Source organism: Bombina bombina, chromosome 4, assembly GCF_027579735.1.
Source record: "Bombina bombina isolate aBomBom1 chromosome 4, aBomBom1.pri, whole genome shotgun sequence".
NCBI lineage: Eukaryota > Metazoa > Chordata > Amphibia > Anura > Bombinatoridae > Bombina > Bombina bombina.
Window position 1 is genome coordinate 93,969,008 of NC_069502.1, and position 21,787 is coordinate 93,990,794.

The 21,787-nt window shown below is 43.2% G+C and overlaps 1 protein-coding gene across 1 annotated transcript in view; it reads left to right on the top strand.

Moving 5' to 3' along the window:
* The window catches only part of MCM3 (minichromosome maintenance complex component 3), a 79,856-nt gene that overhangs the window by 26,861 nt on the left and 31,208 nt on the right, over positions 1-21,787 (top strand). Inside the window, exons 10-11 of the mRNA XM_053709555.1 lie at positions 4,862-5,036; positions 5,337-5,463. Of these exons, the coding sequence (XP_053565530.1) occupies positions 4,862-5,036; positions 5,337-5,463 (302 nt within the window). The remainder of the gene's footprint in view (positions 1-4,861; positions 5,037-5,336; positions 5,464-21,787) is intronic.

Below are 21,787 nucleotides of genomic sequence, written 5' to 3' on the forward strand. Positions count from 1 at the left end.
CTTGGCAATATGAAAGAAATTAATTTATCAGGTAAGTTCTTAAAATTTTTTTTATTTTATTTTTTTGTAGATTTTTTTTTTTTTTTTCTTTTACAAGATACGATGAGTCCACGGATTTCATCTTTACTTGTGGGATATCGCCTCCTGGTCAGCAGGAGGAGACAAAGAGCACCACGCCAGAGCTGTATATATAGCTCCTCCCACCCCAGCCATTCTCTTTGCCTGTGTTAGTGATAGAAAGAGGTAAAGTGAGGTGTTAGTTTAGGTTCTTCAATCAAGAGTTTTTTTTTTTAAATGGTACCAAAGTGTGCTATTTTACTTCGGGTGTAGCTGTATTCCTTGTCAGCCTCTAGAGTAGAGCTACAGGTGGCTTTAAAGCAATGGGAACTGGTGGGGTTTTAGCCTCACTGCGCCTCCCATACTTGCTTCCCTTATATTGATGGTTTCAGAGATTATTAACTGAGGCCTTTATGTGTTCACAGAGCTGCAGGATAGAAGACCTCTTGGAACTGTGAAACTTTCATACTGTTACTCAGCATTGAGGTAAGTGCAGTCTTTATTTCTGGGGCTTGCAGCATATCTCAATAGACTGCATCTCTCATCTGTTGGGGACTATGGGCTCTGAAGGGCTGTCCTAGCAACAGGGTGTGGGTTCTCATGGGACATACAAGGCAGACCATGCTAACCAACATTACACTTTATTTTCTCAGTCTACTGTCCGTTAATAACGTTGGCCTGGATACACTGTCATGCTTGTTTTTAGGTATCGGGTAATTGATAATACTGGCCTTTAAACAAGGGGACTTAGGGCTGACGCTTGGATAGTGTGTTTGGAGTGATAATAGACTCCAGTACACGGCTGTAGTAGACCTTCTTTTTTTTTTTTTGCACGATTGGACTGTGTATTAGGTCGCGCCCACGATGGGCGCACTTTCTTTTCAGGAGAAGTCAGAAGCGGCTGTTCGCGCAGACATCAAGAGTGACACCTTTACCGCATGGTTTGCAAATAAAGCAAGCGGTTTTGGATGTCGTGACCTGACTTCCTAATTTGTGCCTAGAAAGGTCGTCGGACCGTGGGCGCAGGTAGGCGCCTCAGCAGAGCTGTTGAGGCGAGGTGCTCTAGTGTGCAGCACTTACTTGACGAGTTTTTCCCATGCTAAAAAAACTTTCCTGTCATTTTATTTTTTTAAAGGGACAGTACTATCAGAATTATTTTGTACTGTTTCTTCTTTCCAATTATTTGGTGAACCGTTTATTGGGGTTTTCATTTTTATTTTAAATTGTACAATAAAAATTTATTTTTCCTACTGTCAGTATGGATTCAGATATCCAGACTGCAGCTTGCTCCATGTGTTTGACTGCCACTGTGAAACCTCTGGTTCTTTTTGCCCTCCCTGTTGTGAGAGGGCCTTACATTATAGAGACAGAATTTTTGATAATCCTTTACCTAAGGCAGATGCTTCTCAGGAGTCTATAGAAGAGACGCAAGGTATGCCACAGCTTTCTCCCCAAGCGTCACAGTCCCTAACGCCGCGCAAGCAGCGTTATGTATTTCCCCAGTATCTGCAGCGTTTACATTAAAAGACATAGCTGCAGTGATGTCCTCTATGCTTTCTGATGCGTTATACAACCTTCCTATTGCGCACGGCAAGCGTACAAGAAGGGACACCTATGTGGACACGTATGCCACTGATTCCATGGTGGCAATTGCGGATGCACCCTCCAGGGGTCTTGAGTTAGAGGTACTCTCTGAGGGTGAACTCTCTGAAGCAGGGAGTGCTTTGCCCTTGACTGATCCTGATGTGGTTTCTTTCAGGTTTAAGCTTGAACACCTCCGTTTATTGCTGAGAGAGGTGTTGGTTACTTTGGATGACTGTGACTCAATCATAGTATTGCCAAAGAAATTGAGTAAGACAAATATTTAGAAGTTCCTTCTTACTCGGATGTTTTTCCAGTTCCTAAAAGGACTTCGGAGATCATTGCAAAGGAATGGGGAAGACCTGGTATCCCTTTTTCTCCTTCGCCCATATTTAAAAAATGTATCCTATGGCTGACGATATTAGGGATTCTTGGAAGACAGTCTCTAAGGTAGAGGGGGCTATTTCTACCCTGGCCAAGCGAACTACTATTCCAATCGAGGTTAGTTGTGCTTTTAAAGACCCTATGGATAAGAAGTTAGAGGGTCTTCTTAAGAAAGTTTGCATCCACCAGGGATTTCTTTTACAACCGGCGGCCTGCATTGTTGCTGTGACTAGTGCGGCTGCTTTCTGGTTTGTTGCTCTAAAATCTAGAGTAGTCTCTTAAGACAGAGACCTCCTTGGAAGAGATACAGGATCGGATTAAACTTCTTAAGTTAGCTAATTTGTTTATTACGGATGCTTCTCTACAGATTACCAAGTTGGTGGCTAAGAGTTGCCATCTTAGCACGCAGGGCTTTATGGTTGATGGTAGCGGCAATGGACATCGTTCAGTTTGCTTGTTTTCATCTCAGATCTCTGCAACTGAGCATGCTCAGACAGTGGAATGGAGATTACACATGTCTCCTCATATAAATCTGGATCAAGAAACAAGGGATTCTCTTCTATGGTGGTTGTTGCTGGATCATCTGTCCCAGGGGACATGCTTCCGCAGACCCTCATGGGTGATAGTGACAACGGACGCCAGCCTGATAGGATGGGGAGCAGTCTGGAACTCCCTGAGGCCTCAGGGTGTATGGTCTCAATCTGAGTTTCTACTTAGCATCAATATCCTAGAGTTAAGAGCAATATTCAATGCACTTCAGGCTTGGCCTCAGTTGACTTTGGCCAAGTTCATAAGATTCCAGTCGGACAACATCACGACTGTAGCTTACATCAATCATCAGGGAGGAACAAGGAGTTTCTTAGCGATGACAGAAGTAGCCAAGATAATTCAGTGGGCGAAGGCTCACTCTTGTTATCTGTCAGCAATCCACATTCCAGGAGTGGAAAACTGGGAAGCAGATATTCTGAGCAGACTTTTCATCCAGGGGAATGGGAACTCCATCCGGGGGTATTTGCCAATCTGATTCTCAGATGGGGCAGGCCGGAGTTGGATCTTATGGCATCTCGTCAGAATGCAAAGCTTCAAAGATACGGGTCCAGAGATCCCCAGGCCGAACTGATAGATGCCTTGGCAGTACCTTGGTCGTTAAACCTAGCTTATGTGTTCCCTCCATTTGCTCTCCTCCCCCGGATGATTGCTAGAGTCAAACAGGAGAGGGCTTTGGTGATCCTTATCGCTCCTGCGTAGCCTCACAGGACTTGGTATGCCGATCTGGTGGAAATGTCATCTCAACCACCGTGGAAACTTACATTGAGGGAAGACCTTCTAATTCAGGGGCCCATCCATCATCCAAATCTAATTTCTCTGCAGCTAACTGCTTGGAGATTGAACGCTTGATTTTATGTAAGCGAGGGTTCTCTGATTCAGTCATTGATACCTTAATTCGGGCACGTAAGCCTGTTACTAGAAAGATTTACCATAAGATATGGCGCAAATATCTTTATTGGTGCGAATCCAAGGATTTTATCTTTTCTCCAAGAAAGATTGGAGAAAGGCTTGTCAGCAAGTTCCTTATAGGGACAAATTTCTGCTTTGTATATTTTGTTACACAAGCGTCTGGCAGATGTTCCAGATGTTCAATCTTTTTGTCAGGCTCTGACTAGAATCAGGCCTGTGTTTAGACCAATTGCTCCTCCTTGGAATTTGAATTTAGTTCTTAATGTTCTTCAAGAAGTTCTGTTTGAACCTATGCATATATTAAGTTGTTATCTTGGAAAGTTTTATTTTTGGTTGCTATTTCTTCTGCTCGCGGAGTCCCTGAGCTTTCAACATTACAATGTGATTCCCCTTAACTTTTTTTTCATTCTTATAAGGTGGTGTTACGTACCAAACCTGGGTTTCTTCCTAAGGTTGTTTCAAACCAGAATATTAATAAGGAAATTGTTGTTCCTTCCTTGTGTCCGAATCCTTCTAAGAAGGAGCGTCTGTTACATAATTTGGACGTTGTCCATGCCTTAAAGTTCTATTTACAGGCGACTAAGGATTTTCGTCAATCATCTTCCTTGTTTGTTGTTTTTTCAGGGAAACGTAGGGGTCAGAAAGCTACGGCTACCTCTCTCTTTTGGCTGAAGAGTATCATCCGTTTTGCATATGAGACTGCTGGACAGCAGCCTCCTGAACGAATTACGGCTCATTCCACTAGGGCTGTGGCTTCCTCATGGGCTTTCAAAAATGATGCTTCTGTTGAACAGATTTGCAAAGCTTCAACCTGGTTGTCTCTTCATACTTTTTCCAAATTCTACAAATTCGAGGTTTTGCCTCATCTGAGGCTGTTTTTGGGAGGAAAGTTCTTCATGCAGTGGTGCCTTTCCGTTTAGGTTCCCTGTCTTGTCCCTCCCGTTTCATCCATGTACTATTGCTTTTTGGGTATTGTATCCCACAAGTAAGGATGAAATCTGTGGACTCATCGTATCTTGTAAAAGAAAAGGAAATTTATTCTTACCTGATAAATTTGTTTTTTACGATACGAGTCCACGCCCACCCTGTTTTTATAAGACAGGTCTTTAATTTGTTAAACTTTAGTCACTTCTGCACCTTGGCTTTTCCTTTCTCTTCCTAACTTCGGTCGATTGACTGGAGTGGGAGGGACGGGAGGAGCTATATATACAGCTCTGCTGTGGTGCTCTTTGCCTCCTCCTGCTGACCAAGAGGCGATATCCCACAAGGATGAAATCCGTGGACTCATCATATTGTAAAAGAAACAAATTTATCAGGTTAGAATAAATTTCCTTTTTTTCTCCCAAACTAAATCTCCATTTTTCATTTTTTTTTTTTACAGTATGACCAATATAAAACTCCCATGGAAAACATTGGCCTTCAGGACTCCCTCTTGTCTCGTTTTGATTTGCTCTTCATTATGCTGGATCAGGCAGACCCAGAGCAGGATAGAGAAATCTCAGACCATGTTTTACGTATGCACCGATACAGATCAGCTGGAGAACAGGATGGAGATGGTAGGTTCAAATAGAGCATGACTAAGAGGGTACTTTTAAAAGGGTTTTTGAAAATTTCTTTTCAACTTGGATGCAAGAAAATGGTATACGTATAGCTGATTCGGGGTTGAAAGAAGGTTTCAGTGCTTTCTGAAGCTTTGAAAGTTTGCTGAATTTTTTATTAACTTTTGTGTTGCAAAATAAAATTGCTTTATATAATTTCTGCTTCCTCATGGTGGAAACATTTAGTTTGATTGCCTTTTTTGAAGGCCATAAATTGATGAGGTTGTTAGCTTCCACTGACCAGCCAATGTCTTACAGCTATGCCCCTGGGAAGTGCAGTGGATATCCTTGCCACAGAAGACCCTAACGTTACACATGATGAGCAGCACGAACTACAAGTGTATGATAAACATGATAGTCTTCTTCACGGAGTTAAGAGAAGGAAGTAAGTGTTTGTACTTTTTTTTTTTTCTCTGATAGCTTACTGTGTGCTAATGATATCCCTCACTTGACAATCTACTCTGAAAATTATTTGTGTACAATTTCTCCAACATTGGTGTGTCCGGTCCACGGCGTCATCCTTACTTGGGGGAATATCTCTTCCCCAACAGGAAATGGCAAAGAGTCCCAGCAAAGCTGGCCATATAGTCCCTCCTAGGCTCCGCCCACCCCAGTCATTCTCTTTGCCGTTGCACAGGCAACATCTCCACGGAGATGGTTAAGAGTATGTGGTGTTTAGTTGTAGTTTTTTATTCTACTATCAAGAGTTTATTTCAAAATAGTGCTGGTATGTACTATTTACTGAAACAGAAAAAGATGAAGAATTCTGTTTGTGAGAGGAAGATGATTTTAGCAGACAGTAACTAAAATCCTTTGCTGTTCCACATAGGACTGTTGAGATGAAGTAACTTCAGTTGGGGGAAACAGTTAGCAGACTTTTCTGCTTAAGGTATGACTAGCCATATTTCTCCAACATAGGTGTGTCCGGTCCACGGCGTCATCCTTACTTGTGGGATATTCTCTTCCCCAACAGGAAATGGCAAAGAGCCCAGCAAAGCTGGTCACATGATCCCTCCTAGGCTCCGCCTTCCCCAGTCATTCTCTTTGCCGTTGTACAGGCAACATCTCCACGGAGATGGCTTAGAGTTTTTTGGTGTTTAAATGTAGTTTTTATTCTTCAATCAAGAGTTTGTTATTTTAAAATAGTGCTGGTATGTACTATTTACTCTGAAACAGAAAAGAGATGAAGATTTCTGTTTGTAAGAGGAAAATGATTTTAGCAACCGTTACTAAAATCGATGGCTGTTTCCACACAGGACTGTTGAGAGGAATTAACTTCAGTTGGGGGAAACAGTGAGCAGACTTTTGCTGCTTGAGGTATGACACATTTCTAACAAGACTTGGTAATGCTGGAAGCTGTCATTTTCCCTATGGGATCCGGTAAGCCATTTTTATTAAATAAGAATAAAGGGCTTCACAAGGGCTTTAAAGACTGGTAGACATTTTTTCTGGGCTAAAACGATTGATATATAAGCATTTTTAATACTTCATAGTTTTTGAGGAGTTATTTTATTCTTGGGAATCATGTAAAATAACCGTCAGGCACTGTATTGGACACCTTTTTCACTGGGGGCCTTCTCTAATCATAGGCAGAGCCTCATTTTCGCGCCTCTATTGCGCAGTTGTTTTTGGGAAGCAAGACATGCAGATGCATGTGTGAGGAGCTCAGATACATAGAAAAAGCTTACTGAAGGCGTCATTTGGTATCGTATTCCCCTTTGGGCTTGGTTGGGTCTCAGCAAAGCAGATACCAGGGACTGTATAGGGGTTAAATGTAAAAACGGCTCCGGTTCCGTTATTTTAAGAGTTAAAGCTTTCAAATTTGGTGTGCAATACTTTTAAGGCTTTAAGACACTGTGGTGGTGAACAATTCCTTCATACTTTTTCACATTTTCAGTAATAAAGTGTGTTCAGTTTAAAATTTAAAGTGACAGTAACTGTTTTATTTTAAAACGTTTTTTGTACTTTGTTATCAAGTTTATGCCTGTTTAACATGTCTGAACTATCAGATAGACTATGTTCTGTATGTGGGGAAGCCAAGGTTCCTTCTCATTTAAATAGATGTGATTTATGTGACACAAAATTTAGAGAAAATGATGCCCAAGATGATTCCTCAAGTGAGGGGAGTAAGCATGGTACTGCATCATCCCCTCCTTCGTCTACACCAGTCTTGCCCACACAGGAGGCCCCTAGTACATCTAGTGCGCCAATATTCCTTACTATGCAACAATTAACGGCTGTAATGGATAATTCTATCAAAAACATTTTAGCCAAAATGCCCACTTATCAGCAAATTTAAATTGGAACATCTCCGCGCTCTGCTTAAGGAGGTGTTATCTACTCTGGATGATTGTGAGAATTTGGTCATTCCAGAGAAATTATGTAAGATGGACAAGTTCCTAGAGGTCCCGGGGCCCCCCGAAGCTTTTCCTATACCCAAGCGGGTGGCGGACATTGTAAACAAAGAATGGGAAAGGCCCGGCATACCTTTTGTCCCTCCCCCTATATTTAAGAAATTGTTTCCTATGGTCGACCCCAGAAAGGACTTATGGCAGACAGTCCCCAAGGTCGAGGGGGCGGTTTCTACTCTAAACAAACGCACCACTATCCCTATAGAAGATAGTTGTGCTTTCAAAGATCCTATGGATAAAAAATTAGAGGGTTTGCTTAAAAAGATGTTTGTTCAGCAAGGTTACCTTCTACAACCAATTTCATGCATGGTTCCTGTCACTACAGCAGCGTGTTTCTGGTTCGATGAACTAGAAAAGTCGCTCAATAAAGATTCTTCTTATGAGGAGATTATGGACAGAATTCATGCTCTCAAATTGGCTAACTCTTTTACTTTAGACGCCACTTTGCAATTGGCTAGATTAGCGGCGAAAAATTCAGGGTTTGCTATTGTGGCGCGCAGAGCGCTTTGGCTAAAATCTTGGTCAGCGGATGCGTCTTCCAAGAACAAATTGCTTAACATACCTTTCAAGGGGAAAACGCTGTTTGGCCCTGACTTGAAAGAGATTATTTCTGATATCACTGGGGGTAAGGGCCACGCCCTTCCTCAGGATAGGTCTTTCAAGGCTAAAAATAAACCAAATTTTCGTCCCTTTCGCAGAAACGGACCAGCCCCAAGTGCTACATCCTCTAAGCAAGAGGGTAATACTTCTCAAGCCAAGCCAGCCTGGAGGCCAATGCAAGGCTGGAACAAAGGTAAGCAGGCCAAGAAACCTGCCACTGCTACCAAGACAGCATGAGATGTTGGCCCCCGATCCGGGACCGGATCTGGTGGGGGGCAGACTTTCTCTCTTCGCTCAGGCTTGGGCAAGAGATGTTCTGGATCCTTGGGCGCTAGAAATAGTCTCCCAAGGTTATCTTCTGGAATTCAAGGGGCTTCCCCCAAGGGGGAGGTTCCACAGGTCTCAATTGTCTTCAGACCACATAAAAAGACAGGCATTCTTACATTGTGTAGAAGACCTGTTAAAAATGGGAGTGATTCATCCTGTTCCATTAGGAGAACAAGGGATGGGATTCTACTCCAATCTGTTCATAGTTCCCAAAAAAGAGGGAACATTCAGACCAATCTTAGATCTCAAGATCCTAAACAAGTTCCTCAAGGTTCCATTGTTCAAAATGGAAACCATTCGGACAATTCTTCCTTCCATCCAGGAAGGTCAATTCATGACCACGGTGGATTTAAAGGATGCGTATCTACATATTCCTATCCACAAGGAACATCATCGGTTCCTAAGGTTCGCCTTTCTGGACAAGCATTACCAGTTTGTGGCACTTCCATTCGGATTAGCCACTGCTCCAAGAATTTTCACAAAGGTACTAGGGTCCCTTCTAGCGGTGCTACGACCAAGGGGCATTGCAGTAGTACCTTACTTGGACGACATACTGATTTCAAGCGTCGTCCCTACCACAAGCAAAGGCTCATACGGACATTGTCCTGGCCTTTCTCAGATCTCACGGGTGGAAAGTGAACGTAGAAAAAAGTTCTCTATCTCCGTCAACAAGAGTTCCCTTCTTGGGAACAATAATAGACTCCTTAGAAATGAGGATTTTTCTGACAGAGGCCAGAAAATCAAAACTTCTAAGCTCTTGTCAAGTACTTCATTCTGTTCCTCTTCCTTCCATAGCGCAGTGCATGGAAGTAATAGGTTTGATGGTCGCGGCAATGGACATAGTTCCTTTTGCGCGAATTCATCTGAGACCATTACAACTGTGCATGCTCAGTCAGTGGAATGGGGATTATACAGACTTGTCTCCGACGATACAAGTAGATCAGAGGACCAGAGATTCACTCCGTTGGTGGCTGACCCTGGACAACCTGTCACAGGGGATGAGCTTCCGCAGACCAGAGTGGGTCATTGTCACGACCGACGCCAGTCTGGTGGGCTGGGGCGCGGTCTGGGAACTCCTGAAAGCTCAGGGCCTTTGGTCTCGGGAAGAATCTCTTCTCCCGATAAATATTCTGGAACTGAGAGCGATATTCAATGCTCTCAAGGCTTGGCCTCAGCTAGCAAAGGCCAAATTCATACGGTTTCAATCAGACAACATGACGACTGTTGCGTATATCAACCATCAAGGGGGAACAAGGAGTTCCCTGGCGATGGAAGAAGTGACCAAAATCATTCAATGGGCGGAGACTCACTCCTGCCACTTGTCTGCAATCCACATCCCAGGAGTGGAAAATTGGGAAGCGGATTTTCTGAGTCGTCAGACATTTCATCCGGGGGAGTGGGAACTCCATCCGGAAATCTTTGCCCAAATTACTCAATTGTGGGGCATTCCAGACATGGATCTGATGGCCTCTCGTCAGAACTTCAAGGTTCCTTGCTACGGGTCCAGATCCAGGGATCCCAAGGCGACTCTAGTAGATGCACTAGTAGCACCTTGGACCTTCAGCCTAGCTTATGTATTCCCACCGTTTCCTCTCAACCCCAGGCTGGTAGCCAGGATCAATCAGGAGAGGGCATCGGTGATCTTGATAGCTCCTGCGTGGCCACGCAGGACTTGGTATGCAGACCTGGTGAATATGTCATCGGCTCCACCATGGAAGCTACCTTTGAGACAGGACCTTCTTGTTCAAGGTCCGTTTGAACATCCGAATCTGGCCTCACTCCAACTGACTGCTTGGAGATTGAACGCTTGATTTTATCAAAGCGAGGGTTCTCAGATTCTGTCATTGATACTCTTGTTCAGGCCAGAAAGCCTGTAACTAGAAAAATCTACCATAAAATATGGAAAAAATATATCTGTTGGTGTGAATCTAAAGGATTCCCATGGAACAAGATAAAAATTCCTAAGATTCTATCCTTTCTTCAAGAAGGTTTGGAGAAAGGATTATCTGCAAGTTCTTTGAAGGGACAGATTTCTGCTTTATCTGTTTTACTTCACAAAAAGCTGGCGGCTGTGCCAGATGTTCAAGCTTTTGTTCAGGCTCTGGTTAGAATCAAGCCTGTTTACAAACCTTTGACTCCTCCTTGGAGTCTCAATTTAGTTCTTTCAGTTCTTCAGGGGGTTCCGTTTGAACCCTTACATTCCGTAGATATTAAGTTATTATCTTGGAAAGTTTTGTTTTTGGTTGCAATTTCTTCTGCTAGAAGAGTTTCAGAGTTATCTGCTCTGCAGTGTTCTCCTCCTTATCTGGTGTTCCATGCAGATAAGGTGGTTTTGCGTACTAAACCTGGTTTTCTTCCGAAAGTTGTTTCTAACAAAAACATTAACCAGGAGATAGTCGTGCCTTCTTTGTGTCCGAATCCAGTTTCAAAGAAGGAACGTTTGTTGCACAATTTGGATGTAGTTCGTGCTCTAAAATTCTATTTAGATGCTACAAAGGATTTCAGACAAACATCTTCCTTGTTTGTTGTTTATTCCGGTAAAAGGAGAGGTCAAAAAGCAACTTCTACCTCTCTCTCTTTTTGGCTTAAAAGCATCATCAGATTGGCTTACGAGACTGCCGGACGGCAGCCTCCTGAAAGAATCACAGCTCATTCCACTAGGGCCGTGGCTTCCACATGGGCCTTCAAGAACGAGGCTTCTGTTGATCAGATATGTAAGGCAGCGACTTGGTCTTCACTGCACACTTTTACTAAATTTTACAAATTTGATACTTTTGCTTCTTCTGAGGCTATTTTTGGGAGAAAGGTTTTGCAAGCCGTGGTGCCTTCCATCTAGGTGACCTGATTTGCTCCCTCCCATCATCCGTGTCCTAAAGCTTTGGTATTGGTTCCCACAAGTAAGGATGACGCCGTGGACCGGACACACCTATGTTGGAGAAAACAGAATTTATGTTTACCTGATAAATTACTTTCTCCAACGGTGTGTCCGGTCCACGGCCCGCCCTGGTTTTTTAATCAGGTCTGATAATTTATTTTCTTTAACTACAGTCACCACGGTATCATATGATTTCTCCTATGCAAATATTCCTCCTTTACGTCGGTCGAATGACTGGGGAAGGCGGAGCCTAGGAGGGATCATGTGACCAGCTTTGCTGGGCTCTTTGCCATTTCCTGTTGGGGAAGAGAATATCCCACAAGTAAGGATGACCCCGTGGACCGGACACACCGTTGGAGAAAGTAATTTATCAGGTAAACATAAATTCTGTTTTCTAACAAGACTGTGTAATGCTGGAAGGCTGTCTTTTCCCCTCATGGGGACCGGTAAGCCATTTCCTTAGTCTCAAGCAGAATAAAGGGCTTAATATGGGCTATAAAACTGGTAGACACTTTTATGGGCAAAATCGATTGCTTTATTTGGGCATTTTATACGTGTTTATGCTGGTATTTCACACTTATAAACTTGGGGAACGTTTTTTAACGTCAGGCACTGTTAGACACCTTTTCCAGTCAGGAAGGGCCTTCCCAGTTGTAGGCTGAGCCTAATTTTCGCGCCATTTCTGCGCAGTTGTTTTTGAGAGCAAGACATGCAGATGCATGTGTGAGGACCTGAAGATAGTTGGAAAAGTTCCTAGAAGGCGTCTTTTTGGTATCGTATTCCCCTCTGGGCTTGGTAAAGTCGCAGCAAAGGCTGTAGCTGGGACTGTAGAGGGGTTAAAACTGTAACCGGCTCCGGTTTCGTTATTTTAAGGGTTAAAGCTCTGAAAATTTGTGTGCAATACTTTTAATGCTTTAAGACACTGTGGTGAAATTTTGGTAAATTTTGAACAATTCCTTCATATTTTTTCACATATTCAGTAATAAAGTGTGCTCTGTTTAAAATTTAAAGAGACAGTAACGGTTTTGTTTTAAAACGGTTTTTGTGTTTTACTGACAAGTTTAAGCCTGTTTAACATGTCTGTGCCTTCAGATAAGCTATGTTCTATATGTATGAAAGTCAATGTGTCTCGCCCTTCTAAATTATGTGATAATTGTGCCAAAGCGTCCAAACAAAGTAAGGACAGTACTGTCACAGATAATGAAGTTGCCCAAGATGATTCATCAGATGAAGGGAGTAGACATGGTTCTACATCATCTCCTTCTGTGTCTACACCAGTTTTGCCCACGCAGGAGGCCCCTAGTACTTCTAGCGCGCCAATGCTTATTACCATGCAACAATTGACGGCTGTAATGGATAACTCCATAGCAAATATTTTATCCAAAATGCCTGCATATCAGAGAAAGCGTGATTGCTCTGTTTTAAACACTGAAGAGCAGGAGGGCGCTGATGATAATTGTTCTGTCATACCCTCACATCAATCTGAAGGGGCCATGAGGGAGGTTTTGTCAGATGGGGAAATTTCAGATTCAGGAAAAATTTCCCAACAGGCTGAACCTGATGTTGTGACATTTAACTTTAAATTAGAACATCTCCGCGCACTGCTTAAGGAGGTGTTATCTACTCTGGATGATTTTGACAACCTGGTCATTCCAGAAAAATTATGCAAGATGGACAAGTTCCTAGAGGTTCCGGTGCACCCCGACGCTTTTCCTATACCCAAGCGGGTGGCGGACATAGTGAATAAGGAATGGGAGAAGCCCGGCATACCTTTTTGTTCCCCCTCCTATATTTAAGAAATTATTTCCTATGGTCGACCCCAGAAAGGACTTATGGCAGACAGTCCCTAAGGTCGAGGGGGCAGTTTCTACTCTAAACAAGCGCACTACTATTCCTATCGAGGATAATTGTGCTTTCAAAGATCCTATGGATAAAAAATTGGAGGGTTTGCTTAAAAAGATTTTTGTACAGCAAGGTTACCTTCTTCAACCCATTTCGTGCATTGTTCCTGTCACTACAGCAGCGTGGTTCTGGTTCGAGGAACTAGAAAAGTCGCTCAGTAGAGAGACTCCACATGAGGAGGTTATGGACAGAGTTTACGCACTTAAGTTGGCTAACTCTTTTATTTTAGATGCCGCTTTGCAATTAGCTAGATTAGCGGCGAAAAATTCAGGGTTTGCAATTGTGGCGCGCAGAGCGCTTTGGCTAAAGTCTTGGTCAGCGGATGTATCATCCAAGACAAAATTGCTTAATATCCCCTTCAAGGGTAAAACTCTCTTTGGGCCAGAATTGAAATAGATTATCTCAGGCATCACTGGGGGAAAGGGCCACGCCCTCCCACAAGATAGGCCTTTCAAAGCCAAGAATAAGTCTAATTTTCGTTCCTTTCGTAATTTCAGGAACGGACAGGGCTCTAATTCTGCATCCTCTAACAAGAGGGTAATACCTCACAGACCAAACCAGCCTGGAAACCGATGCAAGGGTAAGCAGGCCAAGAAGCCTGCCGCTGCTAACAAAACAGCATGAAGGAGTAGCCCCCGATCCGGGGCCGGATCTTGTGGGGGGCAGACTCTCTCTCTTTGCTCAGGCTTGGGCAAGAGATGTTCAGGATCCCTGGACGCTAGAAATAGTTTCTCAGGGTTATCTTCTGGAATTCAAGGAACTACCCCCAAGGGGAAGGTTCCACATGTCTCTCTTATCCTCAAACCAAATAAAGAGACAGGCATTCTTATATTGTGTAGAAGACCTGTTAAAGATGGGAGTGATACACCCAGTTCCAACGGCGGAACAAGGAATGGGATTTTACTCAAATCAGTTTGTAGTTCCCAAAAAAGAGGGAACTTTCAGACCAATCCTGGATTTAAAGATCCTAAACAAATTTCTCAGAGTACCATCGTTCAAGATGGAAACCATTCGAACGATTCTACCCACAATCCAGGAAGGTCAATTTATGACTACCGTGGATCTAAAGGATGCGTATCTACATATCCCTATCCACAAAGTCAGTTCCTAAGGTTCGCCTTTCTGGACAAACATTACCAGTTTGTGGCCCTCCCATTCGGGTTAGCCACTGCTCCAAGGATTTTCACAAAGGTACTCGGGTCCCTTCTAGCGGTTCTAAGACCAAGGGGCATTGCAGTAGTACCGTACTTGGACGACATTCTAATACAAGCGTTGTCTCTTTCAAAGGCAAAAGCTCACTCAGACATCGTTCTGGCCTTTCTCAGATCTCACGGATGGAAGGTGAACATAGAAAAAAGTTCCCTGTCTCCGTCGACAAGATTTCCGTTCTTGGGAACAATAATAGATTCCTTAGAAATGAGGATTTTCTTGACAGAAGTCAGAAAGTCAAAACTTCTAAACGCTTGTCAAGTTCTTCATTCTATTCCTCGTCCTTCCGTAGCTCAGTGCATGGAAGTAGTAGGATTGATGGTTGCAGCAATGGACATAGTTCCTTTTGCGCGAATTCATCTAAGACCATTACAACTGTGCATGCTGAAACAGTGGAATGGGGACTATACAGACTTGTCTCCAGTGATTCAAGTAGATCAGAAGACCAGAGACTCACTCCGCTGGTGGCTAACCCAGGATCACCTGTCCCAGGGAATGAGCTTCCGCAGACCAGAGTGGGTCATCGTCACGACCGACGCCGATAAACATTCTGGAACTAAGAGCGATATTCAATGCTCTCAGGGCTTGGCCTCAGCTAGCAAAGGCCAGATTCATAAGATTCCAATCAGACAAAATGACGACTATTGCGTATATCAATCATCAGGAGGGAACAAGGAGTTCCCTGGCGATGAAAGAAGTGACCAAAATAATACAATGGGCGGAGAATCACTCCTGCCACCTATCTGCGATCCACATTCCAGGTGTGGAAAACTGGGAAGCGGATTATTTGAGTCGTCAGACATTCCATCCGGGGGAGTGGGAACTCCACCCGGAGATCTTTGCCCAGTTGACGCAACTATGGGGCATTCCAGATATGGATCTGATGGCGTCTCATCAGAACTTCAAGGTTCCTTGCTACGGGTCCAGATCCAGGGATCCCAAGGCGACTCTAGTGGATGCACTAGTAGCGCCTTGGACCTTCAACCTAGCTTATGTGTTTCCACCGTTTCCTCTCATTCTCAGGCTGGTAGCCAGGATCAAACAGGAGAGGGCCTCAGTGATCTTGATAGCTCCTGCGTGGCCACGCAGGACTTGGTATGCAGACCTGGTGAATATGTCATCGGTTCCACCATGGAAGCTACCTTTTTGAGACAGGACCTTCTTGTTCAGGGCCCATTCGAACATCCAAATCTGGTCTCCCTCCAGCTGACGGCTTGGAGATTGAACGCTTGATTCTATCAAAGCGTGGGTTTTCAGATTCTGTGATAGATACTCTGGTTCAAGCCAGAAAACCGGTAACTAGAAGGATTTACCATAAAATATGGAAAAGATATATCTGCTGGTGTGAATCCAAGGGATTCCCATGGAATAGGATAAAAATTCCTAGGATTCTTTCCTTTCTACAAGAAGGTTTGGATAAAGGATTATCTGCAAGTTCTCTAAAGGGACAGATTTCTGCTTTATCTGTCTTACTACACAAACAACTGGCAGTTGTGCCAGATGTTCAAGCATTTGTTCAGGCTTTGGTTAGGATCAAGCCTGTTTACAGACCTTTGACTCCTCCCTGGAGTTTAAATCTAGTTCTTTCAGTTCTTCAAGGGGTTCCGTTTGAACCTTTACATTCCATAGATATTAAGTTGTTATCTTGGAAAGTTTTGTTTTTGGTTGCTATTTCTTCTGCTAGAAGAGTTTCTGAGTTATCTGCTCTACAGTGTACTCCGCCCTATCTGGTGTTCCATTCAGATAAGGTTGTTTTACGTACTAAGCCTGGTTTTCTACCAAAGGTTGTTTCCAACAAAAATATTAATCAGGAGATAGTTGTACCTTCTTTGTGTCCGAATCCAGTTTCAAAGAAGGAACGTTTGCTACACAATTTAGATGTAGTCCGTGCTCTAAAATTCTACTTAGAAGCTACAAAAGAGTTCAGACAAACTTCTTCTCTGTCGTCTATTCTGGTAAAAGGAGAGGTCAAAAAGCAACTTCTACCTCTCTCTTTCCTTTTGGCTTAAAAGCATCATCCGATTGGCTTATGAGACTGCCGGACGGCAGCCTCCTGAAAGAATCACAGCTCACTCCACTAGGGCTGTAGCTTCCACATGGGCCTTCAAGAACGAGGCTTCTGTTGATCAGATATGTAAGGCAGCGACTTGGTCTTCACTGCACACTTTTGCCAATTTTTACAAATTTGATACTTTTGCTTCTTCGGAGGCTATTTTTGGGAGAAAGGTTTTGCAACCCGTGGTGCCTTCCGTTTAGGTAACCTGATTTGCTCCCTCCCTTCATCCGTGTCCTAAAGCTTTGGTATTGGTTCCCACAAGTAAGGATGACGCCGTGGACCGGACACACCAATGTTGGAGAAAACAGAATTTATGCTTACCTGATAAATTACTTTCTCAAACGATGTGTCCGGTCCACGGACCGCCCTGGTTTTTTAATCGGGTCTGATGAATTATTTTCTCTAACTAGTCACCACGGCACCCTATGGTTTCTCCTATTTTTTCCTCCTGTCCGTCGGTCGAATGACTGGGGTGGGCGGAGCCTAGGAGGGACTATATGGCCAGCTTTGTTGGGACTCTTTGCCATTTCCTGTTGGGGAAGAGATATTCCCCCAAGTAAGGATGACGCTGTGGACCGGACACACCGAGAAAGTAATTTATCAGGTAAGCATAAATTCTGTTTTTTACATTGTGGAGAAAGATGCAGTTTCTGAACTGTTGGTTTGAGCTTTGTAAAGTGGGAGAGTAATAAAACATTTGATTATATGTCCATTGCCACACTAAGGGCTAGATTACGAATGGAGCTGTACTTTATGCTCATGTGTTAACTTCGCTAGATGGAGGTTTTTTCTCCCGTTTCACAAGTTGAAAGTAAAAAATAAAATCTAAAATTATAAAAAAAAAAAGTTCCAAAACCAAGCCTTAAATCAATATAATTTTTTTTATTCCAGAGTTAAAAGCATACAGGAGGCATGTGGGTTTCCTCCATGGCAATACATAAGTCTGACCAGTTTCGGTCTAATTGACAGTAATCATACCCACATGTCTCCTGTATGCTTTTAACTTTGGAATAAAACATTTTATATATTAAGACTTTGTTTTGGAACTTTCTTTTAATATTTTACATTAGTGGATTGTGGGGAATCCATTCCCTTAAGTGAAGCCTGAGCCCTATGGAAGCTTCTAATCAAAGTTACTGAAGTCTGTGTGTTAGCAGTCTACGTTATCCCTGGCTATCCTGAAAATGAGGAAGTTCCGATTGGAGGACAAGTTACCATGTGACAAGTAGAGCGTAAGCGTCACTGACAGTATGAGCAAATAGAGATAGTTTCCTCTGCCTATGCGGACATCACGCTTTACGCTGTATGCTGGACGTCATACCACGTGAGGAACCCACGCTGTGTGGATTAGACACCGGTACCTGGTCAGTGAAGCTGTGAACACGATCTCAGTTTTGGATCAAGCGGATTTGTTTTGCACACTTTCCCCCAGATGATCTCCGCACCACTAACCCCTGGATTTGGTGAACGGTATGTTTAAAGTGGTGTTAGCGGAGTGGTGGACGAAGAAGCGGAGTGCAGATCCTTGAATTAACTGGAAGGAACTTTCAGTTAGTCTTGTACATTTGTGTATTCAATATCAAGTCTCACTAGGTACACAGGACACACATTATCACTGCTTTTGCACCTTTTATATGTTCATTGTATTTTCATAAAAAATATTCTTTCCAATGGCATGGAGAGTCCACTAATTTATTCATTACTGGCGCACATTAAGTGCATTAACCCGTCGTGAATATATAAAATGTGTGTGGATATAGAGAGAGATACAGCAGTGTTCTCCACAGAAACTCATGCGGAGGCAGTTTAATCAGCTGGGTGGTGCATTTGCTAAAAATGTCCTGGGGAGAAAACTTTGTGTATTTTTTCTTTCTAATGACACAATGAGTCCACGGATCATCATTAATTACTGTTGGGAATATCACTCCTGCCCAGCAGGAGGCGGCAAAGAGCACCACAGCAAAGCTGTTAAATATCACCTCCCTTCTATCCCACCCCAGTCATTCTCTTTGCCTATGTTAGAGCAAAGAAGTGGTAAAGTTAGTTGTTGGTAAAAGATTCTTCAATCAAGAGTTTATTATTAGTAGTACAAGAAACTTCCTTTGAGGAAGGACCTTCTAATTCAAGGACCTTTCTTTCGTCCAAATTTAGTTTCTCTGAAGCAGACTGCTTCAAGATTGAACGCTTAATTTTATCCAAGAGTGGATTTTACGGAATCGTCATTGTGACCATGATTCAGGTTCGTAAACCTGTGACTAGGAGAATTTACCATAAGATATGGCATAAATATCTATACTTGTGTGAATCCAAGGGCTACTCTTTGAGTAGTTTTCGGATTCCTAGAATTCTGTCCTTTCTCCAAGAAGTTTGAAAAAAGAATTATAGACAAGTTCCCTAAAGGGTCTGCTTTGTCTATTTTGTTACATAAACGTTTGACAGACTTCCCAGACATACAATCGTTTTGTCCGGCCTTAGTCAGGATCAGGCCCGTATTCAAATCAGTTACTCCTTGGGGTCTTTTAATTTTAGTTCCTAAAGATCTTCAAGGGGCTCCGTTTGAGCCGATGCATTCCTTAGATATCAAGTTCCTGGTCAGCAGTAGGAGGCAAAGAGCACCACAGCAGAGCTGTGTATATATTATATATATACTGTATCTCCTCCCTTCCCTCCCACCCCAGTCATTCTCTTTGCCAGTGATAGGAAGCGGTAAAGTGAGTTGTTAGTTTAGATTCTTCAATCAAGAGTTTATTTTTTTCAAATGGTGCCAGTGAGTACTATTTTTCTGAGGGTGGAGCATCAGAGTTTCAGCAATGGGAACTGAGGAATTTTCTACATTATCAATTCACTCCCCAGGCTGGTGCTGCCCTGCTAATGGTCTTATAAGATGTCACATAAGGCGCTATTTGTCCCCACAGACTTGCAGAGGTGGTGTAAAGAGTCCTCTTCTTCGTGCGGGACAGGTTTGGATCAGCACTATGGTATGTACAGTCTTTTTGTTTTCTGGGGAGAGTAGCTCAGAACAGACTGGACGTTGGCTGACCCAAACACAAGTGGGGTAATTAACTTACATAATAAAGTTTTATTCCCCTATCTATTTCTCTTATTGTACTATTTACATTAATATGCAGTGATGTATAATATGCAATGATTTGGTGTACTTATGCGATCCGTTTTTTATGCTAAGGGATCAGACACGGTCACACTTCTGAGCAGACTGACGCTGGAGAAAGATGGTATTAAAAGTATTTATTATACCTTAATTTTGTGACAAGGGTTGGCTTTGAGGGACACTGGCTGTTAAACGTTTCTGGTTTTCCTGACATTGATTAATTTAATGCTGCGTTGGTTTTTTTTTCTCTAACGCCCACGAAGGGCAGGGCTTGCTTTGCTGCGCACTTGTTGTTCCGGTCTCGGCAACAGAGTAGTACTACAGAGCTCCTGTTGCTTCCTAGGTCCACTTTATTTGTCTTACTCACAAGCAGACTTAAGCAGTGTTTATTGGCCATCTTGTTTGGTGTGAGGTAGGCGCCACAGCAGAGCTGTGGTTCGGTGCAGGGGTTAATTTTGTCAGGTCTTTAACTGTTAATGATGTAAATAGACCTGACTATAGCAACTGCATATTGATTAGTTATAATTTGCAGTAAAAAAATTATATCGTAGAGAGGTCGTTTTAAAATTTAAAGGCACAGTACAGTTTTTTTAAATTTAAAGACAGTACCTTTTTTTTGTTTCAGATTTTATATATCTGACACAACCTATATTTCCCTTGTTTGTCCGTTTAACATGACTGAACTACTGGAACACACTTGTTCTATGTGCTTAGATGCCAATGTGGACCCCCCCCCCCCTTACATTTTGTCCCTCCTGTACTGAGAGGGCTCTACAGTTTAAAGAACAGATTTTCTTTAATGGAAATAACTAGATGCTTCTCAGTCGGATGAGACTTGGTATGCCACTACTTTCTCCCCAAGCGTCACAGCCTTTAACCCCTGCTCAGGCGCCATCAACTGCGTCCACCTCATTTACTCTGCAGGATATGGCGGCAGTTATGTCATCTACTCTTACAGAAGTTTTAACTAAGTTGCCAGTGTTTGCAAGGCAAACATAGTAGGAGAGCGGACCAGGTGGTCCAGGCGACTTCTGACTCTTCAATGGCGATCTCTGATGTACACTCCCAGGGCTCTGAAGTGGGAGTTAGGGAGACTCTATCTGAAGGGGAATTGTCCGACTCAGGAAGTGCATTACCCCAGACAGATTCGGACGTGATGTCTTTCAGATTTAAGCTTGAACACCTCCGTCTGTTGCGGGAGTTCTTGCTGACTCTGGATGATTGTGACTCTATTGTGGTACCACCAGAGAAATAGTGTAAGATGGACAAATACTTAGAGGTCCCTTCTTACTCTGATGTTTTTCCGGTTCCTAAGAGAATATCTGATTTTATTACACGGTAATGGGAAAGACCGGGTATTCCGTTTTCACCCTCCCCCTACCTCTAAGAAGATGTACCCTATAGCTGACACCGTTCGGGATTGTTGGCAAACGGTCCCCAAGGTGGAGGGAGCTATATCTACCCTGGCTAAGCGTACGACTATCCCTATTGAGGACAGCTGTGCTTTCATAGACCCTATGGACAAGAAGTTGTCTTCTGAAAAAGCTGTTTATTCATAAAGGTTTTCTATTACAACCAACGGCCTGCATTGTACCTGTTACCACTGCGGCCGCTTTTTGGTTTGATGCCTTAGAAGAGTCTCTTAAAACAGACTTCTTTAGAGAAAATAATGGATAGAATTAAGGCCCTTAAGCTGGCGAATTCTTTTGTTACAGATGCCGCACGCAGAGCCTTATGGTTAAAATCTTGGTCTGCGGATGTGTCTTCTAAATCCAAGCTTTTGGCTATTCCTTTCAAAGGTAAGACCCTATTCGGGCCTAACTTGAAAGAGATCATTTCTGACATTAAGGGAAGTAAGAGTCATCTATCTCAGGATAAGTCTTCTAAGCAGAGTAATTTTCGTTCCTTTCGAAACTTCAAGGGAGTCCCCTCTTCCCCTTCCATTAAACAGGATAGGAACTTTGCACAAACCAAGGCCGTCTGGAGACCCAACCAGGCTTGGAACAAGGGTAAACAACCCAAGAAGCCCGCTGCTGCTCCCAAAACAGCATGAAGGGGCGGCCCCCGATCCGGGACAGGATCTAGTGGGGGGCATACTTGCTCTCTTTGTCCAGGCTTGGATAAGAGACGTTCAGGATCCCTGGACAATAGAAATCGTGTCTCAGGGGTATCAACTAGAGTTCAAAAATTCCCTTCCAAGGGGAAGGTTTCTTCTTTTAC